Source organism: Myotis myotis, unplaced genomic scaffold, assembly GCF_014108235.1.
Source record: "Myotis myotis isolate mMyoMyo1 unplaced genomic scaffold, mMyoMyo1.p scaffold_m19_p_2, whole genome shotgun sequence".
NCBI lineage: Eukaryota > Metazoa > Chordata > Mammalia > Chiroptera > Vespertilionidae > Myotis > Myotis myotis.
This window is the reverse complement of record NW_023416324.1, coordinates 26,539,907-26,561,392: the sequence shown is the minus strand read 5'-3', so window position 1 is coordinate 26,561,392 and position 21,486 is coordinate 26,539,907. Positions and strand designations below refer to the sequence as shown.

General features: G+C 39.8%; 1 protein-coding gene across 7 annotated transcripts in view; it reads right to left on the bottom strand.

Moving 5' to 3' along the window:
* Window positions 1-21,486, bottom strand: part of TESK2 (testis associated actin remodelling kinase 2) — a 116,904-nt gene that overhangs the window by 37,129 nt on the left and 58,289 nt on the right. For all 7 annotated transcript variants that reach the window (XM_036352970.1, XM_036352971.1, XM_036352972.1 and 4 more), the window contains one exon: window positions 9,658-9,706. In XM_036352970.1, the coding sequence (XP_036208863.1) occupies window positions 9,658-9,706 (49 nt within the window). The remainder of the gene's footprint in view (window positions 1-9,657; window positions 9,707-21,486) is intronic.

Here is a 21,486-nt window from a genome sequence, read left to right as displayed (position 1 = left end):
CGCCTCCATCCCCTGCCCCCCCTTCTGCCTGCCTCCCCGCCCCCGCCTCCCCCCCACCCGTTCCCGGCTGACACATGAGCATCAGAGATTCAACAAAGCCCTTCCAAATTCCTGACCTACAAAATCACAAGCAAAATAAAATGGTTGCTTTAAGCCACTGTTTCAGGGTAGTTTGTTATGCAGCAGTAGATTGGGGAGCAGCCTTCTTTTTTATCCTGGTAAGCCCAGAGCCTAGCAGAGTGCCTAGCCTACAGCAGATTCACTTAAGGCGGCATGGTATATATAAAGTGAATCTTTCTTCTCTCGCAGAGGCTAATTCACATCTTTGTCATTTCCCCTACCCTCACCATTCTGTTAGGAAGTCCTAAATCACAGAGGCAATCATTGTTAGTACCTTTGGTGTGGCCTCCCCAAATCCACCCCTTGCTTAAAAGATAAGTATGGCTATGCTGCCAAAGTTAACCCAAGGCAAGCACCAGACGATTTCACATCTGCTTCAAGGTAAATAAGGCCAGAAGAATACTCTGTACTGGGTCACACAGAATCAAGAAAAGAAGCAGGCACAAGTAATGGCAATATCACAGCACATCAAGAAACTGGAATCGGGGTCTGGCTGCTCAGTTTTATAAATAATGCATAAGTTTGGTCACTGAACCCACAGAGTTTCCTTTCATTGTAAGCTCTCTAATTATATAAGGCTTCTTACAGGTCTGACAAAAAACAACTCAGAAACAGTATGTATCAACTATTCTTTAATAAAGAAAGAAGGCGTATAATGGGGGTGGAAATAGTGAGTAAGAAGAGGATGAGGGCTATGTGAATAAAAAATTATCTTTAGTCACCTTGCAGGGCTGATCCATTCCCTCATGAGCTACAAGCAGTTCTTTCTGTACCAAATATCTGCCAGACTGAGGAGACATTGCTGTAAAGAGACTACATCACCTCACTTGTTTATACCTTCGTGGTTCTCAGTGCCACAGTGAGGGAAAACAATAGTTTATCCATGGCAGAAAAAGCAAGAGAGACCTCCAAAATCCTACCTGCCAAGCATTTCTGCCGACTCCTCTCACTTAAGTATTGTTACTTGGGACTCCTACCCCACAACCTTATATCCTACTCATTCTCCAAATTCCCTGTCTTCTAGGCACTGAGAGGTTCTACACAAAGAAGTTTCCCAAACTGATTACAAAGATATTTCCCTCTCTGTGTCTTTAAGATTAAAAAAGAATAGCATTATGAAATGACACATAATCTGACCAGAAGTACCTTTCTCTTCTTTCCTTCTTTGACCCACACCCTCCATCTTGTATATGGAAGACAAAACATATAGCATATAAATTGGTGGCAGCTACTTTTTTTATTATGAATGACAGTCAACCTTAGGATGAAGCTAACAATGTAAAGACGGAGCAGAGACAAAAAGAAGTGGGGTCTCTGGATAGCATCTACTTAGCTGCTGAATCAAACCAATCCTTAACCTGATAAACTGCTGAAATTCCAATTATATGAGCCTTCTTTTTTACATCCTTTTAACTATTTTCTGTTACTTGCACCCAAATACATTATAATATACCCAATAGCCAGGGAATATCTTTTCCAAATAACCCAACATGTATATCAAATTAGTAAGAATCATGCACACATTCTACACATACAAGGACCCGTGCTCAGTTAGCAATGTGGGGAATACTTAAATGAATGAAGGACAGCATGTTGCAATGGAAAGAGTATAGCCTTCGAAGTCAGATGAACCTGGATCCAAAGCCTACTTAGAGGAACTTACTTAATTTCTCTAAGCCAGCGGTTCTCAACCTGTCGGTCGCCAACCTATGGGTCGCGACCCCTTTGGGGGTTGAACGACCCTTTCACAGGGGTCGCCTAAGACCATCGGAAAACACATATATAATTACATATTGTTTTTGTGATTAATCACTATGCTTTAATTATGTTCAATTTGTAACAATGAAAATACATCCTGCATATCAGATATTTACATTACGATTCATAACAGTAGCAAAATTATAGTTATGAAGTAGCAACGAAAATAATTTTATGGTTGGGGGTCACCACAACATGAGGAACTGTATTAAAGGGTTGCGGCATTGTGAAGGTTGAGAACCACTGCTCTAAGCCTTAGTTTTCTCACCTATAAAATGGTGGAAATTGGACTACAGAATTTTGATACTTATGCTAATATACAAAAGCACCAAATATAACACTTAACCCATAGTGGTGTTTAATAACTGGTAGTTATGATTTTTTTTTTAAAAAAAAGAAAGTTCAGCCGAAACCGGTTTGGCTCAGTGGATAGAGCGTCGGCCTGCGGACTGAAGGGTCCCAGGTTCGATTCCGGTCAAGGGCATGTACCTTGGTTGCGGGCACATCCCCAGTGGGAAATGTGCAGGAGGCAGCTGATCGATGTTTCTCTCTCATCGATGTTTCTGACTCTCTATCTCTCTCCATTCCTCTCTGTAAAAAATCAATAAAATATATAAAAAATAAAAATAAAAAAAATAAAAATAAAAAAAGAAAGTTCATTTTAAAAAGAGAGAGAAAGCTTTTCTCCTCAAGTAGTGTAAAAGGACAAATAATTATGATTTAATAATTGGGATATTTATAGGGTATGGAAGATTGCAATAATTATTCCAATTCTTCACCCCTTACTAAATCCATGCCCTCTGACATGTAACTTTGCCCCCAATGTGGACTCAGGCATGTGACTTGCTTTGTCCAATGGGATGTTGGCCAAGCAAATTTGAACATGAGCAGAATCATGAAGAGCACTTGTGCAAATGGGCTGGCATACTTTTGCTATTCTGGTATCATCTTAAAAAGAACATACCCAGGCTAGCCTACTAGTCCCAGAAGGAAATATGAGAAGCAGCTGAAGCAAAGCTGCCCCAGTAAAGCCCAGCCTAGAGAAGACCACCACTGACCCACTGATGCGTGAGTGAGTCCAAGTGAGACCAGCAGACTGCCCAACTGGGCCCAGCTCAAATCAGCTAAATCCTGTAGACTAAAGAGAAATAAAAGTTTATTGCTGTATGCTTTTGAGTTTTGTGGTTGGATATTATATAGCAATAGCTAACTGATATACAGGGTAGCTAAGCTGGTTAAAGTGTCGTCCCAATATGCCAAGGTTCGATCTCTGGTCAAGGCACACACAAGAAGCAACCAATAAATGCATAAATAAGTGGAACAACAAATCGATATTTTGCTCTCTCAAAAAAAAATCAATAAGTAAAATAGGTTTGAGGTAGTGGTTAAATCATAAGCAACAAAATAATTTAAAAAAAATAAAAAACAAAGACTTCCACTCCCTTGATATGCGTAAAAGACAAGTTCTTCTGAGTTAAAGACATACTTAAGGAGCATTCCTACTCAACACAATATGAATTCTTTTTTTTTTTCATATGGGTAACCAATTTTCTCAGCATCCTTTTATTAATCTTCACCCAAGGATATTTTTCCATTGATTTTTAGAGAGAGTGGAAGGAAGTAGGGGAGACAGAGAGAGAGAAACATCGATGTGAGAGAGACACATCGATTGGTAGCCTTCTGCACGCTCCCCAACCAGAGCCTGCAACTAAGGTACGTGCCAGTGACTGGAAATGAACCCACAACCCTTCAATCTGCGGGCAGATGCTTTATCCACTGAGCAAACCAGCTAGGGAATGAATTCTTAATTCAATTGGTGTGCAGGAAGCAGCCAATAGGTGTTTCTCACATCAATGTTTCTCTCTCTCTCTCTCTCATTTCTTCTCTCTCTCTAAAATCAATTTAAAAAACATATTTTAAAAAGACTTGTGGAAATGATTCAAGCCCAGAAGAGTCCAGATTACTACTGGATGTGGGAAATATCTTCCTAATATCACTTCACAGGCATTAATAAAAGGTATGCTTGTCTACTGTAATTATTGACAAACTATTCCAAGAGAAATAAGGAATGGTACTCACATTACTGTGGAGAGCAGACATAGTACCAATCAGGAAATATTTACTAAATGTCATCCAAGTTCTAAGTGCTGTGATAGATGTTATTAGTAATTTATTTTTATGATTCTAGTGAAACCAATAGCTGTGCTGCCAAGCCAAAATTATAAGGCAATTTAATGTAAGAGTCCAGAGAACTATGCCATGATGACCTTTGTTGATCCCTTTCCGAAAATATCCAAGGCCATTTGGATATTTGGACTTTATGACCATCAGCCTATTAATATCATAATAAAAAGTATTAATATCATAAGCTATGTCAGTATCTCATTAGTGATACTAGAAAAACACTCTTTCACAAAATACTCATTGCATGTTGTTTATATCTATAAACAAGCTAAAAAGCAACAGAAAACATTATTTAAGTGCAATATGGCCAAGGGAATGTTGTATTAAAGTCATTAATTTCTACCATTCCCATTAGAGTCCACTTCTAAATTTGCGACATGATCACAAATATTAAAGCATGTCAGCAAAACCAATACACAATTCCTTCCAATGAACTCACATTTCAGAGAACAATGATATAAGCAGGGAATAATAAATACTTTTACAATTATTACTGTCAGAGCTCTGGCCGGATAGAAGGCTTGAAAGGAGAGAGTTGTCTTTGAAGAATTTATAGACTCACTTCTGAGAAAAGAAATACACAGAAAATGTTTCTTGATCTGGGATGCTGGTTATGGGTGTGTTCATTTATAAAAGTTTAGTAAGCAGTACACTTTTCATATGTGTGTTTTATCTGTTATGCTTTATTTCAATAAAAGATTTAAAAAATTTTAAGACATTATCAACAGCATAGATCTAAGTATCAAATGAAAAATACTGACATTTCAAGGAGTTCAAGAGGGACTAGTCACTGTTATTAATAAAGCTCTAATAGTTAAATGTATTTAGCAATTACTACATGCCAGGCACTGTGCTAAATAAACATTTTACATTTCCTCCTCACAACATCCCTGCAAGATCGTCATCATCTTATCAGCGGCAGCATTTGCCACAATTAATATTCTATCTTCCTTGAAACTCCTTCTTCCTTTCCATTCCAGGTTTTTTTTCTACCTCACTAGCCACTCCTTAATCTGCCCTTCTCCCAGACTTTTAAAATTGAAATACCCTAGGGTAGGGGTGGGCAACCCCTGGCACGCGTGCCAAACATGGCACGCCAGTAACTTTTGCTGGCACGCAAAACCCTCTTATAACCTTCCATTTACAATTTTTGTGAACATTTGAATGACTTAAATGTTAAATTACAAGGAACTGGCAAGACACTTGATGTTATGTTTGGTTAAATAAAGGCTTTTTAAAAGAAACTGGAAGTCTTTAAGAGGGATGTGGATGGTGAGAGATTTAGATATTTCCCAAACCTCAAGAGGCACACTCAAAGACCTCCCAAAAGATGACAGAACAGACTGTCAAAGCCTTCAAAAGCTGTTTTTAAACATCGAGTCAACTATTGAGCAGTTCTTCTCAAGATTTGCAAAATTCAGAGAACTGGAAGAGACAGCAAAATTCATGAGGTTTCCAGACAGCATGAAACTGGAGGAACTAAACTTACAAATGTTTTCATGGATAGACATGGCTGATTTTGAAATGCAGTTGACTGAATTTCAGAGTAGCTCAATTTGGAAACAGAAATTTATTGGCCTTACAGTTGACTTGGAAAACATTGAAAAAAACAGCGATTAGAGACAGGAGTACCAGAGAGAAGTGTCGAAAACAAACTATTGAGGACTTGGAATGCCATTCCAGAAAATTTTTTCTGTTTAAAAAACTTCGCAACAGCGTTACTCTCCATATTTTCATCCACATACGCTTGTGAATCTTTGTTCTCAGTGATGAAAGTCTCGTCATAGGAGTAGCCTGATGGATGAAAGTAGTAGCTCGTGCATATCTCTGAAGGTCATGAAATATAAACCCGATGTAAAATCTCTGTCATCAGTGATGCAGCAGCAAAAGTCCCACTGATAATATCAAACGGAGTCATAAAGTTTTCTGTCAGACTATCAGTGTACATGTATACATTAAAAAATAAATGGACCATTGGGGAGAACCAAGATGGTGGCATAAGGTATAAACTTGTACATGCTGCCCCCCACAACAACATTAAAACTACAACTATAAGACAAAGCAGCTATCATCTAGAACCACGGGAAAGCTGGTCGAGTGGAAGTTCTACAACTAGAAGGAAAGAAAAAAGCACATTGAGACTGGGTAGGAGGTGCAGAGGCGCCAAGAACAGAGGTACAAAGGTGCGCGGTTTTTTTCAATCGGAAGGGCATACAAGCTCTTGAATGCACTGAACCCATTTACGGCGAGACTCTGGGGTCCCAGACTCCTACGGGGAGAAACTGGACTGTCTTGCAGCGGGTCAGAAAGCGAGGGTGGCTTTCTCGCAGAGCTGCTCACAAGGATCATTGTTGCTGTGGGGGCGCGGGATTCGGGGACGCAGAAGGACTCGGGACGCAGAGACGCGGAGTCGCGCGGAATCACGGAGAAGCTGACGACAGCCATTGCTGTTTGCTCCGCCCTGGTGATTCTCTGAGACCCCAGCCAACTCAATTTACATCCCCACCCAAGCTGTGCGCAGCGGCACAAAGGAATCACCTGCGCTTTTGCAGCCTAATCTAACAAACTGCAGCTGGGTCAGAGAGCTCCAAAACTTCCAAACCCCAAACAAAGAGGAGAAGTCTGCTGATATCGCTGTAGCTCCTGCTGGGTGGACTCACACAGTGGTTGACTTGGGGATCCAGGAGCCAGGGTACCCCTGGTCAGATAACAGATTTCAACTCCTCACATCCATAAGGGACACACTCAAGAAGCAGACTCAGTGAGCACCAAAGCCCCACTGAAGCAAGTCCTACCCAATAAGGGTGTCTCCAGCACAGCAGTTCTTCCACTGTAGACACAGCAGGTCCTCACAGTCAGCCAAAAATGTGGAGACAAAGAAACATGTCACAAATGAAAGAAATAGAGGGAAACAAACTAATGGAGGACATATAGAGTTCAAAACCACAGTTATAAGGCTACTCAAGAATCTTCTACGAACCTCCGAGGAACTTAGTGAGACCTTCAAGGATCTTAATGAGGATGCCAAAAAAAATGGAAAAGGACCAGTCAGAAATTAAACATACACTGAAATTAAAAATAAAATACAGAGATCCAACAGCAGATTAGAGGATCCCAAGAATCAAGTCAAAGATTTGAAATATGAAGAAGCAAAAAACACCCAACTGGAAAAGCAAACGAAAAAAGAATCCAAAAATATGAAGATAGTGTAAGGAGCCTCTGGGACAACTTCAAACGTACCAACATCCAAATTATCGGGGTGCCAGAAGAAGAGAGAGAGCAAGATACTGAAAGCATATTAGAAGAAATCATGACAGAAAACTTCCCCTACCTGATGAAAGAAATAGACTTACAAGTCCAGGAAGCGAAGAGAACCCCAAATAAGAGTAATCCAAAGAGGACCACCCCAAGACACATCATAATTAAAATGCCAAGGGGTAAAGACAAAGAGAGAATCTTAAAAGCAGCAAGAGAAAAACAGTCAGTTACCTACAAGGATGTACCCATACAACTGTCAGCTGATTTCTCAACAGAAACCATGCAGGCCAGAAGGGAGTGGCAAGAAATATTCAAAGTGATGAATAGCAAGAACCTACAACCAAGATTACTTTACCCAGCAAAGCTATCATGTAGAATTGAAGGTCAGATAAAGAGCTTCACAGACAAGAAAAAGCTAAAGGAGTTCATCACCACCAAACCAGGATTATATGAAATACTGAAGGATATTCTTTAAGAAGAGGAAGAAGAAGAAAAAGGTAAAGATAAAAATTATGAACAACAAAGTTACAACAAATAAATATCTATCAACAAGTGAACCTAAAAATTAAGTCAGAATAAACTGGTGAATATAATAGAAGCAGGGGCATAGAAAGGGAGTGGACTGACAATTCGTGGGGGGAAGGAGGTGTGGGGGGTGTGGGAAAAGACTGGACAAAAATCTTACACCTATGGATGAGGACAGTGGCAGGGGTAAGGGCATGGCATGGGGTGGGAACCAGGTGGAGGGGAGCTATGGGGGGGGAAAAGAGGGACATCTGTAATAATCTGAACAATAAAGATTTATTAATTTAAAAAATGTATTTTTCATCATCATATACTGTGTTTTTGTCACTCGAATGAATTTTATTATTTCTTCAAGGTTCTTCACATACGTACACCTTAAGAGATATCAAGTAGGCGTAACATATTCTCAAAAAATTAGGGTTGGCACGCAGAAGAATTTTGACTCAGAGATTTTGCTGGTTTTGGCACGCACTCACAAAAAGGTTGCCCACCCCTGCTCTAGGGCTTAGCTACTGGTCCTGTTTTCTATCTAGACTCCCTGAGGCAGGTATTATTATTATTTCCGTTTTACAGATGAAAACATTGAGGCACAGTGAAATTCAAACCTAGATAATCAAAGACTTCAGAGTCCATTCCATGCTCTTTTTTTTTTTTTTTAATATATCTCTATTGACTTCAGAGAGAAAGGGAGAGGGAAAGAGAGATAGAAACATCAGTGATGAGAGAGAAGCACTGACCAGCTGCCTCCTGCACACACCACACTGAGGATCGAGCCCACAACCCAGGCATGTGCCCTGACCAGGAATCGAACCATGACCTCCTGGTTCATAGGTTGACACTTAACCACTGAGCCACACTGGCCAGGCCAGAGCCCATGCTCTTAACCACATCACTATTCCACCTTATTCAGCTTTCTATATAAAAGGTAGCACATAGCTACACACATTCCACATTCTGGTGCCCTCAGTAAGAAAAGAGACATAGAGAGAGGCACATGGGACCCTCCTTCATAAGACCAATACCAGGCACCAAGCCAGCAGGATACCAGTACTCTTGCAAATTCTATTAAACAATTTTCTTTCCTAAGTTTATTCACTTTGTATTTTGGTACTTACTTCTCAAGAAGGAATGTGAAAATATTCTAGAACAGATTCTAAAATCTAGATGCTCATAACCTGGGGAGTTTTTAATACATAAGGGTCTTATGCAGACCTTTAAACCTAGAAGATTCTAGGAATCTGTGTTTCTAAGAAGCACCCAAGCAAATTCTGAAGCTGATAACTCAGTACCTGAATTGGGGAAGCCTTTGTTTTAGAGAGGATTCTCTTGTCCTCAAAGGCTCATTAATCACTATTACACATTTATCTGCCTTGAAGAGGCAGAAAATGAAATGAGAATGGAGGTGTAAACTGATTCCAAGGAGTAATATGACCAACCAGGAAACTATAGCAGTGACAGTGGTATTCTAGATCAGGACACCAAACATTTCTGGGTAGTCTGGGAATTTGTTGCAGGCAGCAAGAACCAATTTAATATTTGAGCCCTCATAGCATCAGAGTATTTATCAAGTATTTTGAGGAAATCCAAGAGTATTAAGAGATATGGACATTGTCCCCAGGCAACAGAAGAAAGCATTGTTAACCCTGCCATTGTTAAGAAAGCATTGTTAACCCAGCCATTGTTAACCTTGCATGAACATAAATGCACACACATTTTGCTTACTTATGCAAGTAACAATCACTATGGAACCATAAGTTGCTGAAACTAAGGCAAGGAAGTCATCTTCAACATGTTTATTGAAGTCTGTCTTACCTCTGTAAGTGCATGCAATTGTCCTTGATGTACACATACACCCATGAACCTATAAAACAAAAGTGTTTTTTTAAACAAACAAAAAGGACATAAACATAACTGCCATATAAAGAAACTAGTTTAGTTATTTATGCTTTAGAAATAAGCTAATACCTGTGAAGTCTCCTGGGCTGCTATAGCTTCTCAAATTTTGATACCAGGCTATAAAAAAGTTTACATGAAACTTCTAGTTGGGTTAAGACCTAATGGTAAAATGCAATGGTGCAAGAGAGAGGGGTAAGCCTTAAAAATAGCATGGTATAATGAAAAAAGTACCAAACTGGAAGTAAAAAAACTTGAATGCTGATTTCAGCTCTACCACTATCTAACTACACGTTCACCCCACCACCACCAAAAAAAGTCACTAACCCTAATCCTATTTGGGCTTGGTTTCCTCATCTAGAAAATAAGCAGGATAGTCTACCCAATCTGAAGGTCTATATTCTACAAACAAACTGGGGTGGGGGAGAAGGGGTAGCCCACATTTGCTGAATGACAAAGAACTAACTTCCTTAACATAAAAAACTCTTCCAAATATGTAATAAAAAAAGAACCTAATTTTTTTTAAAAAGCAAATGGTATGTACATAATTCACAGAAAAATAAGTTTAAATGACTAATAAAAATAACAAAACATGCTCAAATTTACTCATAATTAAAGAAATGTACATTAAAACAAGGAGATATTGCTTTTCTCAATATACTGCTTTTGAAATCTATCAAATGAACAAAGATTAAAATTCATAATGTAAAGAAGGTGAGAAAACATGAACAGAAAACACTGTTGAGTACTTGGCATAATTTTTCAAATGGTAATTGATCATATCTAGTAAAAATTTTAATTGCTGCAACTATTTCATTTCTAGTAATTTATCTTACAATTATACTGCTTGAGTGAGCAAAAATACATGTAAACATATACCTACTTCATCAGTATGTATGAATCTAAAACCCTCCAATAAGAAACTGGTTAAATATTTGTGGTATATCCCTAGATTGGAAAATTATACAGCCATTTAAAAAAATGAAATAGACCTTTATGCACTGATATGGGAAGATATCTAAAATATACTGTTAAATGAAAACACTGAGCTATAAATCCCATTTGTGTAAAAATGTTTGTATACTGTCTGGCCAGTGTGGCTTAGTGGTTGAGTGTCAACTCATGAACCAGGAGGTCACAGTTCAATTCCCAGTCAGGGAACATGCTAGGGTTGTGGGCTCAATCCCCAATAGGAGGCATATAGGCAGCCGATGGATGCTTCTCTCTCATCAATGTTTCTATCTCTCTCCCTCTCTCTGAAATCAATAAAAACACATTTTTAAACGTTTGCATATTAATTTAAAATGTCTAGAAACAGTAATAAGTGGTACAAAAGTGAGGGGGTAAAAAGTGACTTTATTTTTTAGTGTACACACATATTATATTTGAAGTTTTTTTCAGCCAGCAAGTTATACTTACATATAAAAAATTTTTTTTGCTTTTTTTATTGCTTAAAATATTACAAAGAGTAGAACATTTGTCTCCTTTTTTTAATTTTTAAAAATTTATTGATTTGAGAGAGAGAGAGAGAAACATCGATTTGTTGTTCCACTTATTTATGTGCTCTGACCAGGGACTGAACCTGCAACCTTGGCATATTGGGATGACGCTCTAACCAACTGAGCTACCCAGCCAGAGCCTAACTTAATTTTTATTTTTTTTTTATTTTTAATATATATATATTTTATTGATTTTTTACAGAGAGGAAGGAAGAGTGATAGAAAGTTATAAACATCGATGAGAAAGAAACATCGATTAGCTGCCTCCTGCACACTCCTCACTGGGGATGTGCCCTCAACCAAGGTACATGCCCTTGACCGGAATCGAACCTAGGACCTTTCAGTCTGCAGGCTGATGCTCTATCCATTGAGCCAAACCGTTTATGGCGTAACTTAATTTTTAAATAAAAAATATAAACCAATGATTATGACTGATGATCATAAAATGGGGGAAGTAAAAAATAAATAAATAAAAAATAAAGTGGAAGAAGTCAAATGTCATAAAGCCTGTGACAATCGGGGTTTGGGATGCCAAGAAGGAAGTCTCACTAATAATACACACAAGCCTCAAATAAGTTCTAGTTTAGAAGAACAAAGAAAAGGGAAGAGGACTACCTATAAGTGAAAATGTTGGCACAGCAGTGACAGTGCTGGAAAGGACCATAAAAGTTTCATGAAGGCAGAGTCCAGGTCATATTCTTCTCTGTGATCACAGCACCTAAAAGCACCTACCAAATAGTATGCACATTCAGTAAACAACCGTTGAGTGAAAGGACTGAATGAGAAATAATGCCTGGTTGGATATAACAGCAGAGTTTTTATTGTTTGTTTGTTTTTTTAATATGTTTTTATTGATTTCAGAAAGGAAGGGAGAGGGAGAGAAATAGAAACATCAATGATGAGAGAGAATCATTGATTGGCTGCTTCCTGCATGCCTCCTACTGGGGATCAAGCCCACAACCCAGGCATGTGCCCTTGACCGGAATAGAGCCTGAGACCCTTCAGTCCGCAGGCTGACATTCTATCCATGGACCAAACCAGCTAGGGCACCAGACATGCTGCTTCAACCAAAATTAACATATGTGGCCCTGACTAGTTTGGCTCAGTGGATAGAGTGTCAGCCTGTGGACTCAAGGGTCTTGGGTTCGATTCCAGTCAAGGGCATGTACCTTGGTTGCAGGCACATCCCCAGTGGGAGGTGTGCAGGAGGCAGCTGATCGATGTTTCTCTCTCATCGATGTTTCTAACTCTCTATCCCTCTCCTTTCCTCTCTGTAAAAAAATCAATAAAATATATTTTTTTAAAAAAATTAACATATGTGGAAATTTCAGAGTTTCTCTAGGATGTGATTTCTGGACCACTGTGTTTATGTTTTCTTTCTTTACTTTCTTTTAAAATCCTCACCTATTGATAAGTTTTTTATTGATTATAAAGAGCGATGAAGGAAGAAAGAGAGAGAGAAACATCAATTGTGGCCTCCTGCAGGCGTCCCAACCAAGGATTGAACCTGCAACCTAGGTATGTGCCCCAATAGGGAATCGAACCTGCAACCTCCTGTTTTATGGGATGGTGCTCCAACCAACTGAGCCATCCAGCCAAAGGTGACCACTGGTTTTTTCTAAGTGCATCCAGAGACTTGGTGGGATTTGAGAAAAGAAGAACCTGAGGAAAGATTTAGGCAGTACTGAAAATAGAATGTAGACTCCAATAACTAGCTGAAGTTTACCTCTGGCTTGGTAAGAAATGGAAAGCAAAATAGTAGAATGGTTAAAAGGGCTCTGAAGTTAGAGGGTATGGTTTCAAATCTCACCTCCACCCTTTACTTGGCAAGCATTAGTTTCCCTCTCTGTAAAATCTATATATATAAAAGGCTAATATGCTAAGTATCTGTCCGGGTAATGACGTCAGGTAGCAACGCCGGGCTTCCTCTCCCTCGTGACTAGTTTCCTTGCAGTTTCTTCAGCCCAGGAACACAACTTGCTTTATAGCCAGGTAGAAACATTTTACACTTTAACCAAATGTCTATGAAGCATTTTTCCCATGCCTCATCTCATTTGATCCTCACAGAAGTCCTGGAGTAGATAGGAGATTCGGTGGAATTCTATTTTCCTTTCATTAGCCAGAAAATGAAGATTTACAAAGCTTAGAAACTTGACCCAACTGAAAAGAAGAAATGGTGGATCTTGAAAATGACTTCAGGTTTTCTCACTGCACAGAATATAGTCAAACACTGCTGCAGTTAAATATTTTACCCTATGTTTTCCTAGTATGATCTACAATAATAATCTGCTTCATGTTGATATTTACCACTGTGTTGTTGACAATTACCTATTGGTTATTCAAAAACTTTTCGTGGCACCTCACAGCTCCTGATCAAAGTCCAAATTCCTTAGCATATTATTCAAGAGTCTGAATGATCTGACTCAAGCCTCTCTTCCTTATCTTCTATTACATCCACCTGCATTCTCTATGGTTTGGTTATATAATCTGCCACTCCTAAATATGTTCTGAATTCCATACTGTTGCTAGAATAAGTCTGTTTGGAATTCCTTTTTTTCAAAGTTATACCAATCCTTAAAAACTCAGTTCAAGAATATCTCCAAATAATAACAACAACAATAGCACCAAACACTTATATATCATTTAGTAGCCAGGCACCACCTTATATTAAGTCATTTAAATCTTAAAATGGCCCTTTGAGGATAATTAGAATAATTCCTATCTCAGAGACATACTAGTAATTTCAAATATTTCCTTAATCTTCCTAACTAAAATTAGTCTTTCTCTTCCCTCTGCACACATATCACTCCATACAAACCTCTGCTGTAACACTTATAAGGCCTGCCTTCTACATCAAGTTTTATCTATATTTGTTTCTTCCACTAAATTAAAGAGTTCTTGAGGACAAAGATGTTATTACATGTGGAAGGAAATGTCTAATTTTTTATGTTTTTTTTTTACTAAACTGCTCCTCTTTTTCTTCCAAAGTATACTACATTTCCTTGAACTACACTATATGTCTATTAACAATTGGTTAAGACCATAACACTGAGCTCTGGCCAGTAGTATAGGGGCAGAGATGATTATGTCATTCCTAGGCCTGTCCCATAAAAACCCTCAACACTATTCTCCACAGTTTATTTTTTTATCCGCCAACAGATGCAGAAGATCCAGAGGAGAAATCTAAGGCCCTGTCCTTGGTAAAAAAAGAAAGAGCTCCTCTTTCCCCACCACCCAACATGGGTTGGACTGGAACATGAATAAGAAAAAAGCTTTTAAGCCAACAAGGTTTTAAGTTGTTTACTACAGTAGTTAGCCCACCTGGATTAAATACACCCTGTAGTTTTGTGTCTCTATTTATACCTAAAACACTGCCTTGTTCATAGTTAGTGCCTAGTAAATATTTATTGAATTCAATTAAAAGTTAAAATTCTTACTCCAGGGCAGGATCTTTTCTAGGCCTTATTGCTAGCCAGTAGTCTCCAAAATGGGAAATGAGCCAGGTTATCCATTAAAGTATGGGACAAAATTAGAATTTTTACTTATATTACTTATATATAAAAAATAGTGTTACTAATATTTAATATGGATTAATAGTAGCACATGGGGCCCTAACCAGTTTGGCTCAGTGGATAGAGCGTCGGCCTGCGGACTGAAGGGTCCTGGGTTCGAGTCCGGTCAAGGGCATGTACCTTGGTTGCGGGCACATCCCCAGTAGTGGGTGTGCAGGAGGCAGCTGATCGATGTTTCTCTCTCATCGATGTTTCTAACTCTCTATCCCTCTCCCTTCCTCTCTGTAAAAAATCAATAAAATATATTTTTTTTAAAAATAGTACCACATGGGGATGTGCTAAAAAATGTTTTCCTAATGGGACACTATGGTAGGCAGAAGATGTCCAAAGATGTCCGTGTCCTAATCCCCAGAATTTGTGAGTATGTTATGTTCTATTGCAAGAGGAATGAATTAAAATTGCAGATGGAATTAAGGCTGCTAATCACCTGACTTTATTTTTTTTCTTTTTTATTGAATTTATTGGGGTGACACTGGTTAACAAAATTATAGATTTCAGGTGCACAATCCTATAACACATCATCTATATACACTGTATTGTATGTTCACCACCCTAAGTCCAGTCTCCATCCATCACCATTTATCCCCCCATACCCTCTTACCGGTCCCCCTTATCCCCATAATCCCCACACTGTTGTCCACGCTCATGAATTTTTTTCTTTTTTTGCTCGATCCCTTCCCCCTCCTCCATAGTCCCTACCTCTGACAGCCGTCAGCCTACTCGCTAGTTATAAGTCTGTCTCTATTTTGCTTGTTAGTTTATTTGTTCATTAGATTCCACATATGAGTGAAATCATATGGTACTTATCTTTGTCTCACTGGCATATTTTACTTAGCATAATGCTCTCCAGGTCCACTATGCTATCACAAAAGGTAAGATTTCCTTTTTTATGGCCCAATAGTATTCCATTGTGTAAATGTACCACAGCTTTTTTATCCAATCATCTACTGATGGACACTTGGTCTGCTTCTACATCTTGGCTATCTATAATAATAAAAGCATAATATGCAAATCGACTGAACAGCCGGACAGCAGAACGACCGTCCAGATGACCACACTGGCACCAGGCCAGCCAAAGCAGGTGCGATGCGAATGATCAGAGGGCCCTGCCATCACCCCACAATCGCCCTGCAGAGGGAGGCCCAGGCCACCAGCCAGTGGGGCGATCAATCAGTGGGGCTCCGCGATCACCCGAAGAGGGAGGCCCAGGCCACCAACCGGCAGGCTGCAGCAGGTGGGCAGGGCCTCCCTCTGCAAGGCGATTGATTGTGGGGCTCCTGGACTGTGAAAGGGTGCAGGCCGGGCTGAGGGAGCCCCCCACCACCTAGTGCACGAATTTAGTGCACTGGACCTCTGGTCTATATATATATAAAAGCCTAAGCAACCGAATGACCGGTCGATGGGTTGCTATGATGCACACTGACCACCAGGGGGCAGATGCTCAATGCAGGAGCTGCCCCCTGGTGGTCAGTGCATTCCCACAGCCAACCTCCCGCAGTCCCTCCCCTGCAGCTGGCCAACCTCCCTCGGTCCCTCCCCCTAGCCAGCCAACCTCCTGTGGTCCCTCCCCTGGCTGGCCAACCTCCCACAGTCCCTCCCCACAGCAGGCTGCCCCTCCCCACCCCATCAGCCTCGATTGCTGGCCAGGCTGAGGGACCCCACCTGTGCACAATTCATGCACCGGGCCTCTAGCTGTAAATAATGCTGCAATGAACATACGGTGCATATATTCTTTCAAATTAATGCTTCAGGTTTTTTCTGATAAATTCCCAGTAGAATCACTAGATCATAGAGAGTTCCATCTTTAATTTTTTTTTTAATATTTTTATTGATTTCAGAGAGGAGACAGATAGAAACATCAATGATGAGAGAGAATCATCAATCGGCTGCTTCCTGCATGCCCCTAATAGAGCCTGCAACCGAGGTACATGCCCCTGACTGGAATCAAACCCGGGATCCTTTAGTCCACAGGCTAACACTCTATCCACTGAGCCAAACCAGCCAGGGCCCATCTTTAATTTTTTGAGGTAACTCTATACTGCTTTCCACAGTGGATGTACCAGTCTGCATTCTCATCAACAGAGCATGAGGGTTCCCTTTTCTCAACTTCCTCACCAACATGATTTATTGATGATAACCATTCTGACAGGTGTGAGGTGATATCTCAATGTGATTTTAATTTGCATTCTCTAATGATTAGTGATATTGAGTATCTTTTCATATGTTTATTGGCCATCTGTATGTCTTTTTTGGAGAGGTGGATATTCAGGTCCTTTGCCATTTTTTAATTGGATTGTTTGGGGGAGGTTTTGGGGGGTGTGTGTGTGTGTGTGTGTGTGTGTGTGTGTGTGTTTTGGTGTTCGGCTGACTTTATTTTTTTTCTTTTTTTTTTTTTTCTTTTAAATACATTTTATTGATTTTTTACAGAGAGGAAGGGAGAGAAGGATAGAGAGCCAGAAACATCGATGAGAGAGAAACATCGATCAGCTGCCTCCTGCACGCCCCCTACTGGGGATGTGCCCGCAACCAAGGTACATGCCCTTGACCGGAATCGAACCTGGGACCCTTCAGTCCGCAGGCCGACGCTCTATCCACTGAGCCAAACCGGTTCTGGCTCGGCTGACTTTAAATAGGGAGATTATCCTGGATTATCAAGGTGGATACAATGTAATCACATGGTCCTCAAGGTGGAAGAGAGAGGCAGAAGAGTTAATGTCAGAGAGATACAATGCAAAAAAGACTGAATTAGTCACTATTAGCTTTGAAGAAGATGGAAGAGGGTTACAAGCCAAGGAATGCAAGCAGCACCAGAAGCTGAAAAAAAGTAAACAGATTCTCTCCTAGAGCCTCCAGAAAGGAATACAGCCGTCCTAAACCTTGATTTTAGCCCAATAAGACCCATGTCAGACTTCTGACCTACAGAATTGTAAAATAATAATTTTGTGTTGTTTTAAGCCAGTAGGTTTGTGGTAATTTGATATGGCAGCCACAGAAAACTAATAATAGATACGTGATCAAAAATGTGTGGGTCACTATTTTATATCATAATGTTCACAAATCTAGGATAGACTTTGAGCTTTGACGTTTTCTAAACAAGCACAAGGAAAATAGTATTATGTTTCTTGGTGTCATCAGTCAAATATGTATTGAGCTCACAGTTCTGTATAAAGCTCAGAGCTAAACATAAGAGTTTAAATGCTGTCCCTCCTCAAAAGTTTATTACCTAAACAGAAAAGTGAGGGAGAGGTATGACAGCGGTTTAAAACACACCTAGCTATTTCATTCTGGAAAACACACACACTGACACTACTATTAGACTTGGACTTCCTCAATACTGTATAACAGGACCGAATAAGAGTTCTGTGGTCATTATATCAAAGCTGTCAAGAAAATTACTACTTATTGCTCACCTATAATATACCTGGAAACTGTGCTGAGTGTTTACCTAAGATGAAATTACCCCTATTTTATCATTGAAAATGAGGTTCAGAGCATTTAAGCAACTTGGAGAGAGTACTAGAATCTGGATCTGTTTGGCTCCAGAGACCATGTTTTGTTCTGTGACAATGGATATGGAAGAAAAAAGGCCAGTGGTTCAAAAATACCTTCATTTTTTTTATTAAAAAAAAAAAAGAGCCGAAACCGGTTTGGCTCAGTGGATAGAGCGTCAGCCTGCAGACTGAAAGGTCCCAGGTTCGATTCCGGTCAAGGGCATGTACCAGGGTTGCTGGCACATCCCCAGTGGGAGATGTGCAGGAGGCAGCTGATCGATGTTTCTTTCTCATCGATGTTTCTAACTCTCTATCTCTCTCTCTTCCTCTCTGTAAAAAATCAATAAAATATATTTAAAAAAAAAAAAAAAAAAAAGAACTGCCTATCTGATCTGCAAACCAATGAAAATCTAACTGGTTTGCTTTATAAGCCTTCCTACTGCCAACTTTGAGCAATAAGCACTATACATATTGTAAGAGTTCTTTTGACTTGTACTGGTCTTTCCAGGAAAAAAAATGTCTGACTCCAAAGTTCTGATAAAAACAATTAAGAGGCCTGAAATAAACCCACAACGAAATATTAAAATATCGGAATGATGTTTATATTAATATGCTTTCTAAATGGCCTATATCTGAGACCTACTAAGAATGGTTTACTTTTCTTTAAAAAAGTATTTCCAGAAGTTATGGTATATTTTTATCTGATTTCCTCCCATAATTTTGGAAGGATACGTCAAGTAACATACTCTACCAGATTCCACTAAGTTTTAACATACAGCAATAAAAGGAAGTGCTTTGCATTTTAGTTCCAAATAAAGCAAAGATACCATCACTCTCTTGGACAAGAAAAAAATCACCAATAACTAAAAAGCAGAAGAGAAGGCAATGGCTCAGATCTCAAGCCCCCAAAGAGCTATAAATCTAGACCCATAAGAAAAAAAATAATATCCTTGGTTAAGGTTTGGTGCAATTAAACATGTTTTAGAGATATTACATCATGGAAAACTGGTTGTGCTAGGTCCTAGATATGATGACTTGTAAGGAAAACTCTGCTGAACAGACATTATCCACCTGAGCCTCACATCAGGTGACATTAAACAGAACTGGTTCAGTCTGGCTTTCTCTTTTCTGTCCCTGGTTTTTATGGTCCAATTAAGACAGCTAAAGGCAGAATAAACATTGCTCAGCAATCACCTGATCATGTGAATAGCACTACATATAATAAAAAGAGGACCAATCAAACTCGTGGTCTAATTTTACTTTTTTAAAAATGAAACAGTACACCCTGGCCTGTTTGGCTCAGTAGATAAAGCATCGACCTGGGGACTCAAGGGTCCTGTGGTCAATTCCAGTCAAGGGCACATGCCTGGGTTGCAGGCTCGGTCCCTGGTAGGGGCAGTGCAGGAGGCAGCCGATCAATGATTCCCTCTCATCACTGATGTTTCTATCTCTCTCTTCCTTTCCCTTCTTCTCTGAAATCAATAAAAATATTTTTTTTAAAAAATGAAACAATTGCCCTGACCAGTTTGGCTCAGTGGATAGAGCGTCAGCCTGTGGACTGAAGGGTCGCAGGTTCGATTCCAGTCAAGGGCATGTACCTTGGTTGCGGGCACATCCCCAGTCGGGGGCATGCAGGAGGCAGCTGATCAATGTTTCTCTCTCATCGATGTTTCTAACTCTCTATCCCTCTCCCTTCCTCTCTGTAAAAATATCAATAAAATATATTTTTTAAAATGAAACAATACAAAAATCTAAAAAGTTGAAATGGCTTAGTGGTTGAGCATTGACCTATGAACCAGGAGGTCATAGGTTTGATCACCAGTGGGGGACGTGCAGGAGGCAGCCAATCAATAATTCTCTCTTATCACTGATGTCACTATCTCTCTCTCTCTCTCTCTCCCTCTTCCTTTCTAAAATCAATAAAAAATATTTTTAAAAGGTTAAAAGTAGATCTGCTTGCTTATAAATATTAAACCAGTTTATTAATAAATACAAAAACAGATTTCTGAGAGAAAAATATTCTCTCTCTTGAATAACAACTGAAAGTAAACTGAGACTGAGTTAATTCTGTATTTTATTTATTTCACAGAAAATTTTAAATCTCATTGCTCAAAACTGACACACAAGCAGCAAAATACTAAGTCTCCAGATAAAGGCAGAGCTATTAATACAGATATGCAGTGACTTTAAATGTTTCCAAAATGCTTTTTAAAGAAAATATCCAGGAAGCTTAGAAGAGAACTATTATCCAGAAACCTCTAGATTGTCCCCAAGCACTGAAAAAGCTTCCTCCTCCTTACCATTCATCTTGTATTATAAGTTACTCATAAACTCATACCAAAATAGCAAAATGTAAACACAAACTTCAATTTATGTGAGCACACTTCTGAAACAACACTCTCACAATGATTTATTTCTTCCCCCTCTACCCAAGTGGGAGAAATGTACTGAGGAAAAAGAACAATTAAATCTAACAAACATGTATCAAGAAATTACTATGTGCAAGGTTTGTGCTCTCCATAAATAAACAGAACACTTAAAGGGTTAAGATTAGGTGGGGACAGGAGGGAGCCCAATTCCTGCAGGCCCAATCCAGACAGGAGGGAGCTTGATCCTATGCACTGAGGGATGTAGTAGTGCGAGAAGCAGCGGATGGGGAGGAGCCTGCGGCCAGGGAGGAGGCGGGGCAGCCGCCATGCAGCTCCCGCTCATCCCACTGTGCCTGCTCAGTAGCACTGCTGTGGAGGCAGCAGAGGCTTGCGCTGCCACTGCCACAGCTGCACTTGCCAGCCATGAGCCCGATGCCACAGCTGCACTTGCCAGCCGTGAGCCTGGCGGCGTCTGGCACCCAACTGTCAGCTGAGCAGCGCTCCCGCTGTGGGAGCACACTGACCACCAGGGGGCAGCTTCTGTATTGAGCATCTGCCCCTTGGTGGTCAGTGCGCATCATAGTTACTGGCTGACCGGTCGTTCGGTCGCTTAGGCTTTATGTATATGTATATATATAGACTAGTGGCCCAGTGCACGAAATTCGTGCACATTAAAAGGGAATGAATTAGAAGAAATATTTTAATATTGCTATTTGCCCTTTCTCTATAATAGAAATGTCAGAGATGAAAGAAAATTAGTAAAATGTATATGAAAATCTCCTGTCAGAGTCTGGGGTGCACCATGGGACCCAGAGTC